The 17,545-nt window shown below is 41.0% G+C and overlaps 1 protein-coding gene across 1 annotated transcript in view; it reads left to right on the plus strand.

Annotated features, from left to right (window-relative positions):
- Positions 1-336: 336 nt before the first annotated feature.
- The window catches only part of LOC112138496 (NLR family CARD domain-containing protein 3), a gene marked incomplete at its 5' end in the record, with an annotated part of 33,535 nt that continues 16,326 nt past the window's right edge, over positions 337-17,545 (plus strand). Inside the window, 5 exons of the mRNA XM_024261047.1 lie at positions 337-426; positions 594-2,386; positions 2,482-2,655; positions 13,819-13,992; positions 16,753-16,926. Coding sequence (XP_024116815.1) covers positions 337-426; positions 594-2,386; positions 2,482-2,655; positions 13,819-13,992; positions 16,753-16,926 — 2,405 coding nt within the window. The remainder of the gene's footprint in view (positions 427-593; positions 2,387-2,481; positions 2,656-13,818; positions 13,993-16,752; positions 16,927-17,545) is intronic.

Below are 17,545 nucleotides of genomic sequence, written 5' to 3' on the forward strand. Positions count from 1 at the left end.
CAGTGGTCCGTCTGTCCAGCAGCATCAAACACAGCTGGATTCCATCTTTCTGGTCTGTACATGAACAACAACTGCTTTTCCATCATTCTGTCCACAGTCATCTCCATGCTGCACTTTGGAGACCAGTGGATTGTCAGTGTGTCCAACATGGAGCTGATGTTTGGCTCCATGACTTCACTCTGATTGGCTCATTCATCTAGAATTCTGTTGCAGCTGCTGGAGGACAACATTGTCACTTTTGTGAAGAAGGAGCTGAAGAAGATCCAGAAGCTTCTGAGTCAGAGGGAGGATGAGGAGGAGGATGAAGATGAAGAGCAGAGGAGCAGCAGAGAGTCACTGATGAAGATCACAGAGAACTTCCTGAGGAGAATGAAGCAGGAGGAGCTGGCTGATCGACTGCAGAGCAGTAAGAGGATTTCTCTGAAGGTTTCAGCTGCTGATAAATGAAGATTTACTGATGTCTCAACACATGGAACCACATGGATTCAAACCCTCATCATTCAGGCTGCAGAGAGTTTATTTACTCTGTTTGTTGTCTTCATTCAGGATCTGCTGCTGCAGTTTGTCGACATAAAGTCCAATCTGGTCTGAAGAAGAAGTTCCAGTGTGTGTTTGAGGGAATCACTAAAGCAGGAAACCCAACCCTTCTGAATGAGATCTACACAGAGCTCTACATCACAGAGGGAGGAACTGGAGAGCTGAATGAAGAACATGAGGTCAGACAGATTGAAGCAGCATCCAGGAAAGCAGACAGAGCAGAAACCAGCATCAGACAAGAAGAGCTCTTTCAACTCCCAGCTGGAAGACAAGAACCAATCAGAACCGTGATGACAAAGGGAGTGGCTGGCATCGGGAAAACAGTCTTAACACAGAAGTTCACTCTGGACTGGGCTGAAGGCAAAGCCAACCAGAACATCCACTTCACATTTCCATTCACTTTCAGAGAGCTGAATGTGCTGAAAGAGGAGAAGTTCAGCTTGGTGGAACTTGTTCATCACTTCTTCCCTGAAACCAAAGAAGCAGGAATCTGCAGCTTTGAAGACTTCCAGGTCATCTTCATCTTTGATGGTCTGGATGAGTGTCGACTTCCTCTGGACTTCCACAAGACTCGGATCCTAAATGACCCTAGAAAGTCCACCTCAGTGGGTGATCTGCTGACAAACCTCATCAGGGGGAACCTGCTTCCCTCTGCTCGCCTCTGGATAACCACACGACCTGCAGCAGCCAATCAGATCCCTGCTGAGTGTGTTGACATGGTGACAGAGGTCAGAGGGTTCAATGATCCACAGAAGGAGGAGTACTTCAGGAAGAGATTCAGAGATGAAGAGCAGGCCAGCAGGATCATCTCCCACATCAAGAGATCCCGAAGCCTCCACATCATGTGCCACATCCCAGTCTTCTGCTGGATCACTGCTACAGTTCTGGAGGATCTGCTGAAGAGCAGAGAGGGAGGAGAGCTGCCCAAGAGCCTGACTGAGATGTACATCCACTTCCTGGTGGTTCAGGCCAAAGTCAAGAAGGTCAAGTATGATGGAGGAGCTGAGACAGATCCTCACTGGAGTCCAGAGAGCAGGAAGATGATGGAGTCTCTGGGAAAACTGGCTTTTGAGCAGCTGCAGAAAGGAAACCTGATCTTCTATGAATCCGACCTGACAGAGTGTGGCATCGATATCAGAGCAGCCTCAGTGTACTCAGGAGTGTTCACACAGATCTTTAGAGAGGAGAGAGGCCTGTACCAGGACAAGGTGTTCTGCTTCATCCATCTGAGTGTTCAGGAGTTTCTGGCTGCTCTTCATGTCCACCTGACCTTCATCAACTCTGGAACCAACCTCATGAAACAAAAGAGGAAATCCAAGATCTTTAAACTAAAACAAAGTATTTCTTTCAAGAGTGCTGTGAATGCAGCCTTACAGAGTGCAAACGGACACCTGGACTTGTTCCTCCGCTTCCTCCTGGGTCTTTCACTGCAGACCAATAAGAGTCTCCTACAAGGCCTGCTGACTCAGACAGGAAGTAGCTCACAGACCAATCAGAGTCTTCTATGTGGTCTGCTGACTCAGACAGGAAGTAGCTCACAGACCAATCAGGAAACAGTTCAGTTCATCAAGGAGAAGATCAGTGAGAATCTGTCTGCAGAGAAAAGCATCAACCTGTTCCACTGTCTGAATGAACTGAATGATGGTTCTCTAGTGAAGGGGATCCAACAGTTCCTGAGGTCAGGACGTCTCTCCACAGATAAACTGTCTCCTGCTCAGTGGTCTGCTCTGGTCTTCATCTTACTGTCATCAGAAGAAGATCTAGAAGAGTTTGACCTGCAGAAATACTCTCGTTCAGAGGAGGCTCTTCTGAGGCTGCTGCCAGTGATCAAAGCCTCCAACAAATCTCTGTAAGAACTCTCATGAAAATCACCTTCAGTGAACAAATGAATTTGAGTGAAAAACAAAAGATTCAATAACTGCTGTCTGTCTTTGTTTTCTTCAGACTGGATCACTGTGATCTGTCAGAGAGAAGCTGTGCAGCTCTGTCTTCAGTTCTCAGCTCTCAGTCCTCCAGACTCAGAGATCTGGATCTGAGTCTCAACAACGTGCAGGATTCAGGAGTGAATCTTCTGTCTGCTGGATTGGCGAGTCCACACTGTAAACTGGAGAGTCTCAGGTCAGATTTCATTCAACTGTTTTCCCAGGGTTTCTGTTTTTCCTGTTTTTCAATAGAAAGCGTCAGATGTCAGAAAAGAAGAAAAAGTAGAGGACTGTTGCATACATTGTAAAAAAATCACAGCAATCTGCCAGACTTAAAAATCCTTTTTTTCTTTACCTGATGGTTACAAATGTTATCCTGGGTTTTTCACACCAGACTAAAAATGAAAACCCAAGTCCATCCAGGTGTAGATTTCTGTATTAAGTTCATGTTCTCTGTGTTCTTTGAAAGAAAACACGAATCAATCACAGAACTGCAGATTTAAAAAGACAAACAGTTGCAGCTGCCCGATCAGCGCTCTTGCCTCACAGCAAGAAGGCCCTGGTTCAAATCCATGCAGGGGGTTTAAAACAGAAGCACCAACTGGGACCTTTCTGTATGGAGTTTGCATGTTAGTCGCGAGCATGCGTGGGTTTTCTCCAGGGACTCCGGCTGTCCAAAAAAATGCTTCATAGGTTCATTGGTGATTCCAAATTACCCCTAGGGGTGAATGGGTGTGTTGTTGAGGCCCTGCGACAAACTGGCAGCAATTCCAGGGTGAACCCTGCCTTTGCCCATCAGTAGCCGGGTTAGGCGCCGGCACCCCTGGCGACTCCGAAAGTGACAAAGTGGCCAAGAAGATGAATGAATGAACCATTGCAGTACATGTCTGACCCATAGAGCAGCAGCTCCTTATGAAAAGGTTTGAGGAGGTCAAACTATGGCAGACTGACAGGTTTTTTCCCACAGAACTGGTTCAGATCAGCACCAGGTTTTTCAGTTCACATAGTTTTTAGGTCAGCTTTTAGTTCTCAGTCCGTATGCTTCTAAAGACAAAATCTTTGCTGGGCTAGATAGAATAGCCTCTGCAGGTAGTTTTTATACAAGACTGGGGCGGGGCTAAAGGGTCAAAAGAAGCACTATGTTTATAGTTCTACTCAATAATTAAACTTAATATTTTTAAAGAATGAAAATCATAAGCAGGTTTGTTCTGATTAGCTGATGTGGGGAAACAAAACTCCAGCTCCATAAATGTCCTCTGAAAATATCAGTTGAGACAAAACTTCAGCCATGAAGACCAATTAATAAAGAAACTGAATACATTCTAGATGATTCCTCACCTGGACTACTTTATGCTTATATCAGGAGATCAGTGGTCCAGGTTGTAAGAGTGTCTCAGTCTTCTGTTCTCTTGAATGATTAACTAGGTTCCTTCTGAGGACATTCCTCTGTGTGAATCAGTTTCCAATGTGAACCAGAGTCTGTGAGTCAGAAACTGGACTTTACTGGTTCAGCAGATGTGAAGTGTTAGCTGCAGTGAGGATGCAGTAGCTGCAGACCAAAGCATGAGGGAGGACCTCTGTCTTACAGCCCTCATACATGTCCTGCACTGCTCTCACATAGTTCTGTCACTCCAGACTTCCTCATACAATACTACAGTTCCTCTCTGGGCACACTGTCATAAACTTTCTCCAGATCTACAAAGACATAGTGGAGCTCTCTCTGACTTTCTCTGTACTTTTGTAGGTTGTAACAACATCCTCAAAGCAAATATTGCATCAGTAGTGCTCTTTCTTGGAAGGAAACCATACTGAAGCTCACAAATGTTTACATTGTTTTACACCAGGGGTAGGGAACCCTGGTCCTCAAGAGCCACCTTCCTGCATGTTTTCCAATATACCCTGCTCTGGCATGTTCTTATTGGCTGGACACACCTGAACCAGGTAATCAGTCATGAGTAGGGACTCAAACAATTACCTGGTTTAGGTGTGTCCAGCCAATAAGAACATGCCAGAGCAGGGTATATTGGAAAACATGCAGGAAGGTCTCGAGGACCAGGGTTCCTTACCCCTGTTTTACATCTATCCAACACAGTTGTTGTAACACTAGCTGAAGTCTTTTTTTTAATGAAAAAAAGCTGAATTGATCACCATGCACCACCTGACAAGTTACTGAAAAAAAATTTCCATTTTTGATCTTCATCAAAAGTTCTGAGTTTTCTTCAACACAATGAAATTCAAGATTATTTCTAAATTCACATTTCTGTGCTAATTTAATCAATTAAAGTTTCTAAAAGTTCCTGAAAATCTCTGATAATGTCCTCTTATAATGCTAGATTCCACAGGGCAGCTGCAGCTTCAAACATACTCCTACAAACTATTTCCACTTTGCGGAAGCAACTGTCCTTCGCTTTGCGTCGGACGGTTCAGGTCTCTGCGTCGTGCATTAATTTCTCATAATGCACACTGTTGGGTATTATCCCTTACATACAACGGTCATTTACAAAATAAATAAATATTCAATGAATATTTAATACTTCATTATTGTTCTTTCTTCGGTTTAGCCCATTTTTTCACAAAAAGCGGACTATTTGATCCGTGATCAGTGTTAATTTTGACGGAGAATTTTAATTTAGTTTTAGTCATAGTCTTTTCACTAAAATAGGGTTTAGTTTTAGTTGCAATTTAGTCATGTTGATTCTATTAATTTTAGTCAAAGTTTAGTCGACTAAATTACAATAGATATTTAGCCAACAAAAATATAAATAAAGGTAAAGCACTTTAATTAAATTTACTAAGTATAATCATATGAATAACACGCAAAGATTTTACTAATTTGAAAAAAGCATTTTACTTCACTTTGCTTTCCAAACGTGTCATTTCTGCGAATTCAGCTTCAACAACTTAAAACACATTAAAAGAAAAAAATAATGATAATTCCATCCCATTTCCAATAAGAAAGTGTCTATTTGTACTTAAAAACGTGCGGCCAGTGATAAACTTTTTTCTCAGTCGCACAGACCCAGAGCAAAGGGGTTAAGGTTAGGATTATGGTTATGGTTAGGGTTAAACAAGCAAATGTTTCCTGAGTGCGGCTGTCTCTGCAGCTTACGGCGCCACCAGGGGATGGGTCAAATGTGGAGAACACATTTCACACATTTAGGAGCGTGACAGTTAATGGGACTTTAAGTTTATTTTTAAATACGTTCGGCCAACAAAATAAATCCAACCTTGCACAAACTTAAAATGCAGCAACGGGATCCTGCTGCACGTATTACATGTGGACAAAACATGAATTTCCATCATATTCTCTACTGGCCATGTAAATGTGTGTAAATAACATCAGCCTCATTATAAATGTCTGAATGTAAAAAAAAAAACTTGTATTGAGGAGGTAGGCAAGTGTAAAAATGCATAAAAAACATTTACTAGGGAGTAAGCTGTCCAGGACACCTGTGAGCATGTTATATGTGCTTGAACAGCATGTGTGGTGAACTGTAATACCACCGCCGGCTGTTGTCACGTAACGTGATGGAGTTGGAGATTAAACGGTGACTGCTTGTTACGTCCCAAAGGGAAAAAGGTGCAACATATAGAAAAAAAGAAACCGGGAGGGATCAAATAAGATTGGCAGCTGGGCCGTTTATTACAAAAAACCTTAAACTAAACCCAACACAGGTAGCCAATAATGAGGGGAGAATAATTTCAAACTTAAAATCTCAGGCTTTTTAGCATCAGATAGACATTAACATAAATACCAAACCAAAAAGCAAATCACAACCTCAGGCAAAACCAAAGTCCCAAAACTAAATTAACAGGAAGGGCAACACCAGGCAAAACAGGCTTAAATCAGCTGAGGCCGACAACAGGGGCAGGCTGAGGAAACGGATTCCCTCTGGAATTTCAGCCGCCACCTCATCCAGGTTGGGCCTCTTCTTTTATCTCCTCCTGTCCTGGCCTGGTAATTGGTGAAGGTGAGTGGAGGGAGGAGAGATGGTTTCCTTGAAGGAGGCGGAGCCAACAGCAACCACTGCAGGCCTTTCAAGGAAGCTGTAAACAAGCTAAACAAACAGACATACATACATACATATATATATATATATATATATATATATACACACAGACACACACAGGCTTAGCAAGCCAGGGGCCGTAACACTGCTTGTGGATCTGAAGAAGCAGCAGAGCTGATAGCGCTCGGAAATACACCTAAACATCGGTTTATAACTTTACAAACGTCATGCTAAAACAAAAACTAATTACTGACATTAGGGGGAGAATTCGGATTCAGCCCAATACACTGGAAATAATCGTGTTTGTATGTTTACCTTTGCGTGGATTTCAGGCTGGCTTTTCTGCAAACGTCACTTCAGGTTTTCTTGTGTTTTTACCTGTGATGGTCGCTCCACAAAATGTCTTGTTGAGGGTCGCGTTAAATATAACATTTGTCCCTACATGTGCTCTTCTTTTTCTACCTGGAGTAGACATTTTTCACCTCTATCACAGACACAATTCATTGAATTAGCGTCTTCCCGGGCGTGCTGCAGGGCTCCGTGTTCTGATTGGATCGCTTTGCATTTGCTCCCGCCCTCCTCCACCAGCAGTCATTATGATTGGATGTCGTCTTCGAAGAGTATTTTCGTTTCGTTTTTATTCGTTGACGAAAAAGTCTATCAATTTAGTTAAAGTTTTCGTGTCTGGGTGGGAGTTTTTGTTTCGTTTTCGTTTCGTTGGATAAATAATGTCGTTGACGAAGACGATGACGAAAATTTTTCGTCAACGAAATTAACACTGTCCGTGATGAGGCTTGTTGTCACGCTGACATGTAACACGGAGCCGGAAACCAACACAGACCTCAGCTGTAGCTGTAAAGTGTTGCACTTTTGAAAGAAATGTGGATTTTTTTCTTCTTTTTCTGGAGTTAAGCCTTTAGTGAGCAGCTAGACCACAAACAGAACACAATCAGCTTCCGTCTCTGTTTTGTTTCATGGCAGGTTTGGTAGACTCCGCTCTTCTGAGCTGCTCTAAAAGCGGAAACTTCCTCTTGTGGTGAGAGAGAAGACACCTTTCATGCCGAGTGCTGTGTCTAGGAGATTAACTCATTTTGAAAACAAATTGCCTATAATTTCCTGGTCTGAGCTGGATCTGGATCTAAATTGTAACTGTGATATCGCTCACTATCTTTGTTGCACGCTAATGTTAGCTTGGGGTGTGAGGGGCTGTAAGCTAGAGAGACAGCGAGTAAACAAAGAATTCATCAGATATCAGCGTGAGGGTTACTTCACACCAACAGTGCCGCCCAAAACTCCAAGGGGAATTTCTAATGAACTCCTGTCGCTCTGCAGAAACTATGTCCTAGAAAATGTTTTTAGATTTTGGCTTAAAACAGCAGAATCATAATTAAAAGACCACTTTAAAACGCTTTGAAAACAGATCAAATGTAGTTGGAGTAGGACTTTAAAATGCTGAAACTAAAAAAATAAAAAACGTTTAAATGTTTTGTGATCAGTACAGAGCCATTCATTATGATTTTTGAAATTTACTTTTGTTTTTTGAAATATTTACTTTTTTATTTTTTAGAATCGTTCTAGTTTGTGGAATTTTGTTTTGATTTCTAAAACTTCAAGTTTTTTGATTTTCGTTTTTAATTGTCATTGAGACCTTTATAATGTTTTGCGTTGATGAATTTGTTTATGTGATTTAACCTTCAGGGCCACCGTAGTTAACCCTAAAACACCAATAATGTTGCAGTGATTAAATGTCTTTTTTGCTTGCCATAAATCTTCTACATTCTCAATATCACCGTGTATCAGCTGATTCTGACATGGAAAAAAAGCGTCTTTTCTTTCCTGCTTTTCTCCGATATACACAATATTAGTAACTTAAAGCGCTCATAATGAGAGCGCTGTAGCACGAAGCTGCTTTTCTCCGCTGCAGTGTCCTCCAATAATCGTGGATTACACAAACACTTCATAACTGCACAGAGCTGCGTATCAGCGCGAGGCTTATTTACTCCGCTTCAGAATCCACTGGAATTACACTCATTGTGTTAACGGGAGATGAAAGAATGTAGCCTAAACACTGGAGCTAAAGGAGCTAAAGCTCCGGTGTTGAAGGATTTGAACAGACTGTTTTCATTGGTTCCACCCAACCCCCAACACTGGCAGGCGGAACGTGAAGCCAACCAGGAAGTAACAAAACGCTGCAGTACCGTCACTGACCAGAGAGGCTGGTGCTTAGAGTGAGCAAATTCCCATAGACTCCCATGTTAAAATTCTCATTTTCAGCCCTCCAATAAACCCCTTCAATGCCTGGTGCTTAAAGTTTTTATTTCATCAATGGCTGCATATTTGATCCATGACAACTCTGAGGGGAGTGAATTTTTTTCTAAGTTTGTAATTTTTTTTAAAAACAGCATTTATTTTCGCTTAATGAGGGGGCGCGGCCTTTGATTGACAAGTGACGATCGCGGTGGATTCTGGGAGCTGTGCTCCGGTGTTTTGCTGGTCTGCTACAGATTTAGTCTTAGCATGAGCGTTATATTTGGGTTTTTGTCTTGCTGCCGTGTTGTAAACTGTACTAATACGCTCTCTGGGAGTCATCTGATGTCTTTTCTCCGGTAAGTACTAATTAATAACTTTGTATTTGCCGGAAATAAATCATTAATGTATATTATGATTATTTATTTTAGTTCCAGTTATTCGATTTTTTTTAATTCTCTCAGCAACATTAATGTCTATTATGTTAAAAGTTCAAAAAAGGACGTTTTCTCAGTATTTTTATTTATAGTTATTTTCTTTAATCACAAATTTATAACATATAAGGACATGATTCAGATCTGCTACAGTAACACCAGAATCTCTTCATGTGAAGTTACAATGTGAAGACAGAAAACTTTCAGTTAATAAGAACATATAATTTAAATATTTAATTTTTAACAAATGTGTACATGTTATATTTAGCTTTGTCTTGTGATTTTAATGTATATTAAATGTTATTTTTTTAATTGTATCTAATGTTTGTCTTGTATGTTCCTCTTCAGGTCTGCTTCTGGTGGTGAGTGGATTTATAATCCAAAATAATCCAGCATTTACATTTAAAGGCAGTAAAATTCTAATTTTAACATATGAATTTGACTCTTGCTGATGTGTGTGATTCAATAAAAATCATGTTTAACATATCTGAGTGACCAGTCTCTTCTGTTTATTCCCTGTTTTAGCATATAGGTCAGACAAAAGGAAATGTGGGTCAAAGTCAGATTGTACAAAATTTATTTTTGAAGCAGATGAAATGATTCAAAACATTACAAACCTTAATCATTAAAAATTCAGAATTAGTTTTCCTTTATTCAAAGTAGGGACCTCTTTACACATGTCATGGTTAGAAAGCATCATCTATGACAATACTGTCTGTTTTTATATTTAAAGAACCTAATAAATGATCCTAAAGAGCATATTTCTATCTACTGAAAGAAAATTCAGTAAGAAATGAAAAGTCAATGCAAACGCGCAGAATTCCTGCCCGTGCGTCTGGAGCGCACGTTGCTACGCGGGTTTTGAAGTCGGGTCACGAGCTCCACATACAAATCTGCACGCATTGAGCGCGCTGAATCTTCAATCCGGTTCAAGATTTCCACGCACTGAATGTGCGTGGAAACGGATTGAAGATTCAGCGCGGGAGCTGCTTGTGGGCGGAGTCTGCTTCAAAGCACAGAAGTGCCAAACATGATCACGAAGGAGAAATGAATCATTACGGTTTATGTCCGGTCAGGTTAATATGACACCAAGATGAGATGAGCGCTAATGAACAGTAGAAGAAGAATAGAAGAAGAATCTCCTCCCGCCACTGCGTGCGTGACCGCGCATCTCCGGTGTGGATATCACCTGCTGAGCGCGGCCGGTGTGCAGGTCTCACACACCGGCCGCGTGCGGTGCGTGGCGGGGAGGATATTCTCCTTCTATTGTATTTTTACTGTTCATTAGCGCTCATCTGCATCTACAACAGGGAGAACCGAAAGTATAAGTGTTGAAAATCTCCCAAATCTTTCTGAAGACTTTTGTTTTCACAACTCTGTCCTTTTTAATGTCTGACTATAAGACTCACGCGCGCTCCAAACTTGGAGGCCAGGAATTCTGGTGCGCGTGTTTCTATTGACTCTTCATTGAAAGTGTACGCTTTATTGACGCGGCCAGTGTGGAAGCACCTTAAAGGTGCACATTCCATTCTTGTGGTTTTTTCAAATCCTCTAAATAAAAATAACAACAAAAATCATATTTCTTTATTGCATTTCTTTAATTTCATCAAAGGAATGAAACAAACTGTAATTCATTCATATTGTAGTGATGGTCTCAGGCACGCTGGGCTTGCTGTCGGTCTGGCAGCGCAAGGAATTGTGGGTTACCCATTCTTTGCCTGTCTGACTGGAATTGGATTTAAGTTTGGGTTTTCCTCAATGTGTTTTGTTGTCTGACTGTTGAACATTTGTTGGCATTTATGATTTTGTCCTGTTATGGTTGAATTCTTCCTGCACCTGGAGTGAGAATGAGGGAGAGACGGATAAGGACCCCCTCTCCTTTTGTCATTCAGGGATGCCAAAATAAAAGCTCATATTTTTTTTATGAGGCTATTCAGCTTATGTCAGGTAGCTTGACGCTGCAATTTCACTCTAACTTCTCATGAGACTAAAATTGAGGCTTACATGACGCGAGGACACGCAGCAGGAGAAATAATGATTAATCGACACACTCTCTCCATGTGTTACGTTCATTGTAAGACTTTTAAGAGGCATTTCAATTTATGCGGCTCCAGACATATTTATTTTTTATTGTATTGGTCCAAAGTGGCTCTTTCAACATTTTGGGTTGCCGACCCCTGGTTTAACCTCTTCAGACCTGATGTTCATCACATTCTGACGGATATTTGTTCATTCTGCTTCACTGTGACTGTGTTTAGAGGATTCACTTAAATATTAGCTCCAGCTTCAAGACGTTGACATGATTGACTTAACTAAGAAGTAAAAAGAAATACTCATTGTAATCACACCATTATGTGATCATATATCAACAATTTGATTTAGCACTAGAGAAAAACTATGTTTTACACAATCATATTACTGTTGTGGTGAATTTTTAATGTGTATATAAAGACTACAGTAACTTAAGACTAAATAACTCTTATTAAATAAGATATCTTAGGACCACAGAAATAACATGTTCAAACCATAAACTGTAAAAATAATACATAATAAAGTTATTTTATATACAGTCTATGGTTCAAACAGTGGATGTACAGTTCGTACTAAACTCGTACCACGGGAAAATACGTTTTCATTGTTGCCTAAAAGTCACTTCCACCGTTTTACAGATTGTGTGTAAAACACCAAGTACTCACCTGTAAAGATTCATGATGTAAATTATCCACCGCGGTGCTGCTTTGCTGGAGAATTGAAGCGGTTAGCCGTTAGCATTGAGGAGCCGCAAACGGCAGAGCTGTGGGCGTGAACTAAAACAAACCGGAGGAAAAGCGGGTGAACTCGGTCCCGCCCCTTTTCCCCATATTTGGAACGTCCGTGTGAGGCGGAGTTAACTCCAGCCAATATGGCTGCAGCCATGAGCTGAATATTCAGGCTTCATTTCAGGGACTGTGGAAGTCAATGGGTGACGTCAGAGATGATGCGTCTAATTATATTTTAAGTCTGTGCCCAGGTGGCGTTGTAGATCAACAATCCCCACGACTCGTGCTGCTACACTTGGTTCATATTGAAGCACTCTCTAACCTGGGGCCCGTTCCAAGAAGCAGGTTCAACAAATTTAGAGTTCGAACCTGAACTTAGAGTCACTGGACTCAAAATTCCCAAACTCTGAGTTTTCGGTTTCAGAACAGCTGAAAATGTTTGATTCAATCAACTTGAAGTTGTTTAAACCAGAATCAGGTGTGAGCGTCGCGACCATTAAAAGCCCTGATCAATGGAGCAAAGACAGCACGATTCACCATGGCAACGAGAGCAAACATCTGAGTTTTGTACTTCCGGCGGCGGAAATTGATAAGGTCCTTCAAGCAAATGCCGACCATGGGAGCGGATTTTCTGCAAGAAAAGCAACACAGCTGCAGCGGTAGAACAGAAAGAGAAAATATCTGCAGTTATTTGAATAATTTCTAATAATGAATAATTAATGTCAGGAAGGTTATTTTGTCTCTTGTTGAGTAAGGAATGGTTTTTGATTTGTTACTAATTTAACCAGTAATCTCTGTAATAGCCCCACCCTCCACACACACACACAGATATCACTGCACACTAAAAAGAAACTGTAGCTGCATATGTTAAAAAAGCATTTATTTAATTTTAATTCTCAAGACTTAAAAAATATTCGGCGAATTCTTTTTTTAAGCATAAAAATGCTTTTCATAGCCGGGAATCGAACTCGCAAACTTCGCAATGGGAAGCAGCGTTGCTGACAACCGAGCTAATGTTCGACATAAGTGCTAGATGGTGGATAAATTCAAAGGCTTTAACAGTGTTGACAATCAATAATTTCTATTGTTAAGGGTTTAAAATAAGGAAAAGAAAACTGTATTTTTTAATAGCGAGTCCCTGGAAGAACTCACTATTTATAATATGGCTGAAATAAAAATGAATTGGGAAACTGCAGTCAGTCGACTCGTGTCCTCCAAATCCTCTACCGACGTAAATAACATTTCCTCTGGATTAATCAGCCTCCTCCCTACATGATCCTCTATGAATGCATTGTCATTTTGGTTTCTGCGTGGTGGAAACGTGACGTCTCTAATGTGAATGTTCTCGAAATGTTAATGAGAAACTCATATTTGTCTCATCGTTGGTTCAAGTTCATCAATGTTTGGGGTCAGGCTCTGAGCTGAGGAAATCCTCAGTTTAGCTTCATCAAATAGAACAGTTGTTCACATAGATACTGTATGTGCTGACGAACGTAGAGAGAGTCTGAGCAGCTTGGATTTGGAGTTGGAGCATTGTGTCAGGATGAAATGTGCAAACTCAGCAGCAACCACTAATATTGTTCTTTCAGTGTGTCATTACACATTACTCTTTCTGCTGAGTCAGCAAAGTTTCAATCTTCAGTCAGTCTTTATGGAAGAGATCACTTCAGGTTTAGAAAATAACTTTTTACTGACAAACGGATGAAAAAGAGAATCTAGGAAAGCTCTACAGCTGTTTGAAAAATTGATGATTGTTTGATTCCTCATCAGTTGAGTTGATTGTGTGATGATGATTGATCTGAAACTGATCTGTTTCAATAATGATCTTGTAAATCTGATCAAACTGTTTACTTGCTGGAACTCCAGCTGTCATCACTGCTCCTGAACACACTTTTCTGTCTGATTTCAGGTTGAGAGGCTGCAGTTTGTCAGAGATCAGCTGTAAAATTCTGGGCGCAGTTCTAAAGAACAACCCGTCCAGAGTGACAGAACTGGACCTGAGCTTGAACAACATTCAGGATTCAGGATTTCTTCATCTGCGTGGTTTTCTGGAGAGTCCAGACTGCAGACTGCAGACTCTGAGGTCAGTAAATGAGCTGAACTCCCTGAAGGATGAGAAGAAGGTTTCAGGTGAAGAACTTTTTGATGTTTCACTGGAAGATTTTCTGAACAATTTGTGGTTCACAGCTTGGAGTCAGTTCAGCTGTCTGATGAATTTCTCTACAACCTTTCCTTGATCCCATGACCTTTTTCCAACAAGGTCAAGGAAAAGAGGAAAAGGAGACAGGAGGGAATGTTTCCACCATGCTGATGTGTCTCCTGCTTTTCTGTGTCTTCTTTACTTCCTGTTTCTGCTTCACTGCAGATCTACTTCCAGAATATCTGGAAATGACTGAAGGAAAACAAAGATTTCTAAACTCAAGCAGATCACTTTGATTGATTCATGTTTTTAAAATATCTTTTTGTTGGTTCTAAAAGGTGAAATAATGAGGAAGATAATTCCAAACAGCACAGAAATAAACACTCTAGATCAGGTTCTCAGACTCGTCTCTCATGCTACCGGTAGTTCTCTGTGATGTGTCTATAAATAAGAACCAGTTTGATTCCTCACTTGATAAAGTTGATCACTGACCAAAATTGCAAATGTCCCATCCCTCTGTCCCAAGATGACACGACTGTTTGTCATCTAGCTGTCAGTCAAACATTGCTGTGCGGTCTGTCATTAGAGTAGACTGTCAGACAGAGAGCTAGGCCGGCAGTAATGACAGGTGGAGCTCACTCACACCAGTAAATGGTAATAAAAGAAATCATTTTCATGAACAGTGGGAAGTTGACTTTTGCTTCACCAATGTAAAAGATAAGTGTGTGTTTAATTGGAGGAGTGAGTGTGGTTGTGGGAATAAGATGTAACGTTTAAGGACATTCTACTCTGCAGAGAAAACAGATTCACCCTGATTTATTGGGACGTAATTCTTGATTTGACCTTAACTTTTGATTTGTACATGCATAATTCTTGATATGTAACTCACACATTACATGTTGTAAATGACTGCAAAAATTACAAAATTAAAAAAAATACAGTTAACACATTCACAACTTACAATTACACCAGCTTGAAACAAACTACACGCACAAGTCTTTAAAAAATACACACAAATAGCTTGTAATCAAGAACTCCACATGCACAAATCGTGGTGAGTCTATTTTCTCTCCATGTTACTTGACTGTTAACAGCAACTTTTTTCTGGACTTTCTGATGGACAGCAGACTGCACAGAAAAGATAAAAGGAACTGAAGACTCATCTTCAAAAACAACAGTCTCTTTTCACTGAACAGATGAAGAAATCCATCAACAGAATCATCATTTAAAGTGACACATTCTGACCAACAAGAAGTCCTTCACTGATGGCGGGATCATCAAAGAGACGGATGACCGTCGTGGTGGAATCATTATTCCAGGATCATTAAATAAGACAGAGATTCTGTCCACCATTGCTGACGTCCAGCTTGGTCCAAATACTGTGGTGTGGAGGGTGAGAGATCTGTCTGCAGATGCTGTCAGACAGCTGGAGTCACACCTGTAACAACTGATGGAGCAGCAGATATGACAGGATGTCACTCAGGATTCATCGCTTACTGCAAGAATGACCCAGACTTTCCTCCATTTCTGATCAATCATTGCATCATCCACCAGCAGGTTCTCTGTGGAAAGGTCATGGGATCTGGTTTTCATGACAGATGTAACAGAAAAAATGAACAACCTGAAGCAACAATTACAAGATGGAGACAAATATGTGACATGATCAGAGCTGTGAAGACCTTCAAAGTAAAGCTCAGTTTCTACATCCAGCAAATCAGAGACTAAAGACTTAATCTCTTCCTCTCAGTATCAAAGATGCTGGAAGTTCATTCAGGGACAGAAAAAGTTCTTCATGTTTACAGATATTGTGATGTCTGTCCAAGCTGGTAGAAGAGTTTTCAAACAGATTCTATGACTTTGAGAAACTGGAGCCTGTGTGACATTTATTGTGAAGCTTTTCTGGATGTGGACATCAGTGAGTTGTCAGGACAGATGCTGACCTGTTCTCTGTTGATCCTGTGGAGATGGAAGTCCTAAATCTCCACAATGATGTTCAGATCAAATCTCTGCAGCATTCTCAGCACTTCTGGAGTTTAGTGCAGCCAGAAAATGATCCAAATCTCCAGCAGGCTGCTCTGAAAATGGCAGCAATGTGTGTGTGAATGGGTGAATGGGTCTGTGACTGTGAAGCGCTTTGGGCCCTCTTAGGAGGGTAGAAAGCGCTATACAAGTATACGCCATTTACCATTTAAAGGTGTTCATCAGACGCTCCTATGTGATGTTTAGTTTAGCTTCATCAAATAGAACAGTTGTTCACATAGATACTGTATGTGCTGACAAACGTAGAGAGAGTCTGAGCAGCTTGGATTTGGAGTTGGAGCATTGTGTCAGGATGAAATGTGCAAACTCAGCAGCAACCACTAATATTGTTCTTTCATTGTGTCATTACACATTACTCTTTCTGCTGAGTCAGCAAAGTTTCAATCTTCAGTCAGTCTTTATGGAAGAGATCAGTTCAGGTTTAGAAAATAACTTTTGACTGAAAAACTGATGAAAAAGAGAATCTAGAAAAGCTCTACAGCTGTTTGAAAAAACTGATGATTGTTTGATATTTTCCCCATCAGTTGAGTTGATTGTGTGATGATGATTGATCTGAAACTGATCTGTTTCAATAATGATCTTGTAAATCTGATCAAACTGTTTACTTGCTGGAACTCCAGCTGTCATCACTGCTCCTGAACACACTTTTCTGTCTGATTTCAGGTTGAAGTATTGCAGTTTGTCAGAGATCAGCTGTGAAGAACTGGGTTTGGTTCTGAAAATCAACCCGTCCAGACTGACAGATCTGGACCTGAGCTACAACAACATCCAGGATTCAGGATTTCTTCATCTGCGTGGTTTTCTGGAGAGTCCAGACTGCAGACTGCAGACTCTGAGGTCAGACTCCATGTTTCAGTTTTGTTCAGATCAATATGATGACAAAGTTGTGTTGACACTAAACTGCAGACATGAGGTTGATGTTCTCCTGCTGCATGCTGACCATCTTCATGCTAAAAGCTGTTTTCTTCTTCTGAGCTTTAGTCCATTCACTGTGACAGAATATCTCATGTTTGAATGTTTAATAATAATAATAATGGATTAGATTTATCTGCGCCTTTCCAGACGCTCAAAGCGCTTACATTGTATATCCATTATTCATTCACACTTGGTGATGGTAAGCTACTACTGTAGCCACAGCTGCCCTGGGGCAGGCTGACAGAGGCGTGGCTGCCAATACGCGCCTACGGCCCCTCTGACCGTCACCGGAACATTCATACCCATTCACACACCAGTGGAGCCACACAGGAGGCAAGTAGGGTTAAGTGCCTTGCCCAAGGACACAACGACATTTGGCTGGCGGGAGCCGGAATCGAACCGTCTATCCTTCGATCATTGGCTGACCTACCACCTGAGCCACTGTCGCCCTGTTTCTTTACATCTTCTTCATTTCTAATGTCAGTGGCAGAGACCATTATTATGAATATTAGATACTATTATTAGTGATCAAGGTCAATAA

Source organism: Oryzias melastigma, unplaced genomic scaffold (assembly GCF_002922805.2).
Source record: "Oryzias melastigma strain HK-1 unplaced genomic scaffold, ASM292280v2 sc00326, whole genome shotgun sequence".
Lineage (NCBI taxonomy): Eukaryota > Metazoa > Chordata > Actinopteri > Beloniformes > Adrianichthyidae > Oryzias > Oryzias melastigma.